This window comes from Lycium barbarum, chromosome 11, assembly GCF_019175385.1.
Source record: "Lycium barbarum isolate Lr01 chromosome 11, ASM1917538v2, whole genome shotgun sequence".
Taxonomy (NCBI): domain Eukaryota; kingdom Viridiplantae; phylum Streptophyta; class Magnoliopsida; order Solanales; family Solanaceae; genus Lycium; species Lycium barbarum.
Window position 1 is genome coordinate 69,662,562 of NC_083347.1, and position 6,603 is coordinate 69,669,164.

Below are 6,603 nucleotides of genomic sequence, written 5' to 3' on the forward strand. Positions count from 1 at the left end.
ATAAAAGTTCACACAAAATAGGCAAATTAACAGTCAAACAGAAATATGATTTGCCTGCATTAAGAAGGGATATTCTTGTAGAAATTCAAGAAAAGATCATAAAATATGTATGAAAAAAAGGCATTTATCAGACGCTCAAAATAAAAAATGAAACAATGATGAGCATATATAAAAAGAGTTCAGAACTTTATTGTCTAATCATTTTCCTCCATGGAATCCCAATCAGCATCATCGAACTCATCCTCCTCTTCCGATGTTTCCATAATTGTTTCTTCTGAATGTTGTGCATTAGATGGAATATCAATGACATCAGCGGGCACATCTTCTCTTGACCATCTAACGTCACCTTCATCTAATCTAGTTGAGGGACCAGTGTCATCATTAGGCTCCCTCCAAAATGTGTCTCCTATATTAGGACAATTCTCTTTCTCTAGATCATACAAATCAACAGGGACTTTATTCCTTGCATAATAAACATCTTTCTCAACTGGATCCGCCACATAAAAAACTTGATGAACTTGTGATGCCAACACAAAAGGATCATCTTTACTGCATAACTTATTGAAGTATACCCGAGTTAACCCATATTCATCTACTTCATTATGAAACCAATCACATCTAAACAGTACAACACTAAAATGGCCATAATAATCAATCTCAATGATATCTTGAATAACTCTATAATAAATAACCTCTCCATCTATGGGATTTTGGTCCCTAGAACTAGCAAAACTATCTGTTGTTGCTGCTAGCGTCACTCCACTATTTTGAGTCTTTCGTGGGGCATCCCGACTTTTTGTATGAAATCGGTATCCATTAATGAAATATGCAGTGTATCTCTTTCCCACCACATTAGGCATTCTAGATAGCCATATTAGATAATCGAGTACTTCAACATTTTTAACTTTCTCTTCAAACCAACTGCTGAATTCCCGACTATGATTCCTTGCTCTTGCCCATGCGTTTGATCTAGTATGATTACTGATTACATTCTTATGTTCCCTGCAATCATGAATATTTGAAATTTAATATTTAGGACTTTATAAATTGAGCTTAACAGGCGTTATCATAACAAAATGAATGAAGTTTAAAATATAAGTAATTGTTATGTATTTGATCTTACTCGATAAACTTTTCAACTTGTTCATCTCCAGTGTTGAATAAGGCATATCGATGTGCCTCATAACGTAACTGTGGATCCATTATAAAAGTCGAATCCTTTTTCTTCTCAATTCCAATTGGATGACCTATCTTATGGAATATAGGTGACAAATTCTGAGCACATTCATCATCCTCAGTCTCGTACCTACTGAATCTTGTCTTCACACCATCGCGTAGGTATCTTGAACAAAAGGTCAAGCACTCTTCAGCCAAAAAACCCTCTGCTATTGATGCTTCTGCACAAGATCGATTACGAACGAACGTCTTCAACTTACATATGTGCCTCTCATTGGGATACATCCAGCGAAGATGAGTCGGATCCGCAAGCTTAATTTCATTCACTAAATGAATAGGTAAATGTGGCATTATATCAAAAAATGCTGGATGAAAAATCCTTTCCAGGTCACATATTATTTCAACAATTTCAGAATCCAATTTCTCAAGATCTCTTCTACTTATAACCTTACTACATATAGCTCTAAAGAAATTGCCCAATCTAATCAAGGTTAATGAAACAATCTTGGGCAGCACTTTTCTAACGGCAACCTGGAGCAGGTAATGCATTATAAAATGAGCATCATGACTCTTGTACCCTGATATTTTCATCTCCTTCACTTGCACACGATGTGATATATTAGAAGCACACCCTTTTGGTAATTTGGCATTTTTCAAGACGGTGCAAAACAACCTTTTCTGTTCGGGCTTCATGGAGAAACAAGCTTGAGCCAAACTTACATTTCTATCATTATCTTCTATTGGTTGTAGCTCCTTTCGTATCCCCATTTCTTGTAAGTCATAGCGAGAATTTACATGATCCTTTGACTTTCCATCTATCTCCAGTAAAGTCCCAAGCAAACTGTCACATATATTCTTTTCTATGTGCATCACATCAAGATTGTGCCTCAATTTGTTATGTGCCCAATATGGCAATTCAAAAAAAATAGATCTTTTTTTCCACGGACCCTTATTATCTCGAGGCCTTTTTTTTTGCCCTTTCCAAACACATTGTTGAATTCATGTAGCTCTTCAAGCACTTCTATACCCGACAAAGGTGTAGGTGCAGGTCTATGCTCCTTCTTACCATCAAACGACTTCTTATCTTTTCGCAATGGATGATCAGAAGGCAAAAATCTACGATGCCCCAAGTAACACATCTTACGACTATGTTTGAGATATTGAGAGCATGTGTCATAATTACAAGTGGGGCATGCCAATTTTCCCTTGGTGCTCCATCCTGAAAGCATTGCTAATGCTGGAAAATCACTAACTGTCCACAATAAGGCTGCACGCATTCAGAATGTTTGGTCGGTTTCAGCATCATATGTTTCTATCCCAGGTTCCCATAGTTCCTTCAATTCTGCAATTAGTGGTTGTAGATACACATCTATATCATTTCCTGGAGATGATGGACCTGGAATGATCATTGACAACATAATATACTCCGACTTCATGCAAATCCATGGTGATAAATTATAGTTCATCAACATAACAGGCCACGAGCTATGAGAAATACTCATGGTTCTAAATGGGTTGAAACCATCACTTGAAAGACCCAATCTAACATTACGAGGATCTCGAGAGAAGTCTGGGTACAAACGATCAAAATCCTTCCATGCTTCCCCATCAGCAGGATGCCTTAAATTTCCATCATTGGGTCGTTCATTAGCGTGCCATCTCATTGCAACAGTTGTTTCAGAACACATGAATATCCTCTGTAGCCTAGGCTTTAAGGGGAAGTACCTTAAAACCTTCGCAGGAATTTTAGAGCGTGAATTAGTCGAGGCATCACCAACACTCTTCCATCTAGAAGTTCCACAGACAGAGCAGTTATCTGCTTTCTCATTGTCCTTCCAAAATAACATGCAGTCGTTAGGGCATGCATGTATTTTTTCGTAATGAAGACCCAAACATTTAATCACTTGTCTAGCCTTATTGAAAGACTCTAGTATCTGAGCAAAGGGAAATGCCTCTATTATCAAATCTAACAAGTCTGAGAATGCTACATTACTCAAACCATGTAATGATTTAAATAAGTACAACCGAATGGTGAAACTCAATTTATTAAAATTTTCACAACCCCGATATAACTCTTGTTTCCCTTCCTTCAATAATTTAAAAAATTTCTTTGCATCTGCAGATAAACCGTGTCGCACTACTTCTTCATGCCCTGACTCACCCTCTACATTTCTAAATGTATCATGAAGTAGTCCATCAATGTCATCACGCAAGTTAGAACCTTCATCGTCATTTATTGGATGCGGTGTATTTCTCGATGAAACCCCTTCTCCATGAAAAACCCATTTGGTATAATTATCAACAAAACCATGAACAACCAAGTGATCCTCCACCACATTTCTGTAATGCCAATAGCGATTCATGCACTTCTTGCAAGGACATAATATCTCATTTCCTTGAGAAGCTCGTTCAAATGCCTTATCAAGAAAATAATTCACTCCATCAACATACTCTTCTGTCCATCTTAGGTGACTCATCCAACTTTTATCTCCATTATCCATTTAATCCTACATATCACAAGCAAATCACCAAAATTAAGATTCATGCTAAACTTAGAAACTGAAGTCAAGATCACCAGATCCCTTTAGCAACAAGTAATAAAAAATAAAGATAAAATTCTAGACATGTTCAGTGAAGTCAGGATTTAGGTAAAGCAAAGCTTTGAACATAGATGCACTTAAATCAAGTCCAGGAAATTGGGGTGGTACAGATCTAAAAAGGTCCAGTTCTGTAGTATAAATTAAACTTCCTAACTAGGTGTTCCTTGTTCACAATCTTTCTCCACAGAAGTACAAAATCTGAGTTTTTTTATGTGGAAGAGTATTTCTTTTTACTCACTGGAAATGACACTTTTTGATAAAGTGATACCATTTAATCTCGCAAGTTTTACGCGGGTTGGCTACCACCACCCTCCTCCTTTATTCGGGTTATTTACTAGCACAATATAAGCAAGCTCACACTGACATAACCATTATAGCTAACCATTTTGTTATAGTAACACTCAAGCCTTAAAAAAAGAAACAGTAAATAGCTAAATGAACTTATTATTCTTGTTGCAACTCTAATATAACAACATTTTAGCCTACCAGTCCACTAGTTAACTTCACAAAGTCCAGCTCAAATAAGCAACTTCTTATATAAAAGTAATGATACTTACAAGTTCCTATCGACCACACAAAATCTTGAGTTTAGCAGTTTATAAAATTACAGTAAAAAAAACTGAAACAGATAAGCAAAAAATTAAACCTTAAATTGGTCTTAATTGGAAATCATGCAGATGGGAAATTCAGAGGATTGAAACACTTGGATGCTGCACTATGCTACTTAATCTGGCTAAATGAGTTGCTGCTATTTGCAGCAGCTTATGATGAAAAGATACAGTGGAATGCAGTGATCCATTGCTATCTCCATACTCAAATTCTTTGGGAGGAGAGTAGGAGGGTAGCTGTTATTTTTAAGGTGGTTTTCTTCTTTGCATGTGAAGTATTGATTGAAGGAAAAAAATTTGCAAGAATTTACACAGATTCAGGAAATGATATAGAGTACAGAGTTGGCACAAAAATAAACAACTGTAGTCTGCAAATTAACAGTGTGACTGGTTTTACTGGTTTTTTAATTTGCAGATATGCAGGTTCATAAAAAATGCAGCTAGTGTTGGTTTGTATTGGTATTGATAGAAAAATGCAGAGCTCACAGAAGCTGCAAGTGTTGTTGGTAATACAAGTCACAAAACACCAACTTTGGTTTGCACAGTCTGAAGTGGGGTTGCTGTTACTAGTTAGATAGACAGTATGGTCATACAGGATCTATGTATTGACTCTTCTTCAGTGTGTGGTATTAGCATTATATGCTCATCCTGCTGAAGAATTGACTATATGTGGAAATGGTATTGGCTTTAGGGAGTATGCAGTAGTTGAAAATTTGCACTGGTGCTAGTTTCCTCCAGAAATTTCATTGAAGCAAAAGAGCTACATTATAGTTAAGTTGTGCAGGATTCAAATGGTTGCTGTTTTTCATGTGGAATATGGATACATGACTTTTGCATGGAAACAACAAAGAAATTATGCAGAGTCACACAATGAGAGGCAATCCTGGGAGTGTAGCAAGTTGCAGCTTCTAACAGTCTCCTCGTATTGTTGCTGGTTTATTACAACACATCAGTCAAGCAAAAGAATTACACTAAGATACTGAGTAATTTCTTGAGAGGATAGTTGGTCAAGTTGTGCATCAAGGGGCCAAGCTTGGGAAACAATTTGATTGACACAAGTACTGATGGAATGCAGTGCAATAGCAGTATGAGTTACTGCAGTTTTACACCTGGTGTGACCAATAAGATGAGCAGCAGGACACAACCTTGCATGCAGAATTCTATCATTAACTCATTTTATCAAGTTTTCATTTTTTTACCACATACATAGTTTAGGCTTTTGTAGCACCAACTCAAGACATCATCAAGTCCTAAATTGGAACACTCCAACCTTAGACATAGCATTAACTTCAGGAAATTAGTAATAACCATGATTTAGCTATTCGAAAATAGTAAAGCTCACACATTTCACTAGATATTTACTAAATTGAAGTAGTTCCATCCATTTCTTATCTACTTTAAATGATATAATAGGAAAATAAGCAACCAGATATTGTAAAAATATTGAGACAAAAACTCAATAATTTGAACAAACCAAAATCACAATTTTAATGAAAACGAAGAAAAAGATGAAGGGACATGAAGAAATCAAAAGCCCTTACCTCACACTAGCGATTCACGGGCTCTGCGATGTCGAACTAGTCGTCTACGAAGTGACCAAAGTGTCGTAGAAGAAGACTTGGGATTCTGGGAGAACAATCAACACCCTTAAAGAAAAAACTGTGCTCTGCGATGTCGAACCAGTCGTTTACGACGTGATAAAGTGTCGTTGAAGAACACTTGGGATTCTGGGAGAACAATCAAAATCCATAAAGAAAAAACTTTCTTTTTCCTGTTAGCCAAGACCATTGAATTCTTTTCACATCATCAACAACAAACCAATAGGTCAAGCAATTATATGACAATATGTAGGCTTATTTGCATGTGGCAGGTGGCTTATTTCAAATTTTAGGATCTAGAATAGCAATAAAATACACTATATGAACCTTTTTTATTTGGACCAGAACACAATATTGCATAAACGTTTCTCCTTTGTCTTCCACTTCCCTGTACCTAAAGAGATTTCTTCATTTACTATTTGACTTAATGCCTTCTCATTTGATTTTAATCACATGAATATTGTTCCAAAAATACATTATTCTACTAACTGAAACCAATAAAAGTTTCCTCTGTAACTACATTTACGAAGCAGAGCAGCAATAATCTGGCTTTTTAACTGTATCTTTTTAGCCATTCAAAAACACCATGTCGAGAAAAAGATAAACATTCTATACTTTATA

General features: G+C 36.2%; 2 protein-coding genes across 2 annotated transcripts; both read right to left on the minus strand.

The window, feature by feature from the left end:
* Positions 1-194: 194 nt before the first annotated feature.
* LOC132619889 (uncharacterized) lies at positions 195-2,453 on the minus strand. The gene is made up of 3 exons (XM_060334650.1): positions 2,153-2,453; positions 1,124-2,036; positions 195-1,002 (listed from the first exon to the last, which is right to left on the minus strand). The coding sequence occupies exons 1-3, from the start codon at positions 2,451-2,453 to the stop codon at positions 195-197; spliced, it is 2,022 nt and encodes a 673-aa protein (XP_060190633.1).
* LOC132619890 (uncharacterized) lies at positions 2,454-3,677 on the minus strand. The gene has a single exon (XM_060334651.1). It carries the CDS (start codon positions 3,675-3,677, stop codon positions 2,454-2,456), a length of 1,224 nt encoding a protein of 407 aa, XP_060190634.1.
* Between the last annotated feature and the right edge of the window lie 2,926 nt (positions 3,678-6,603).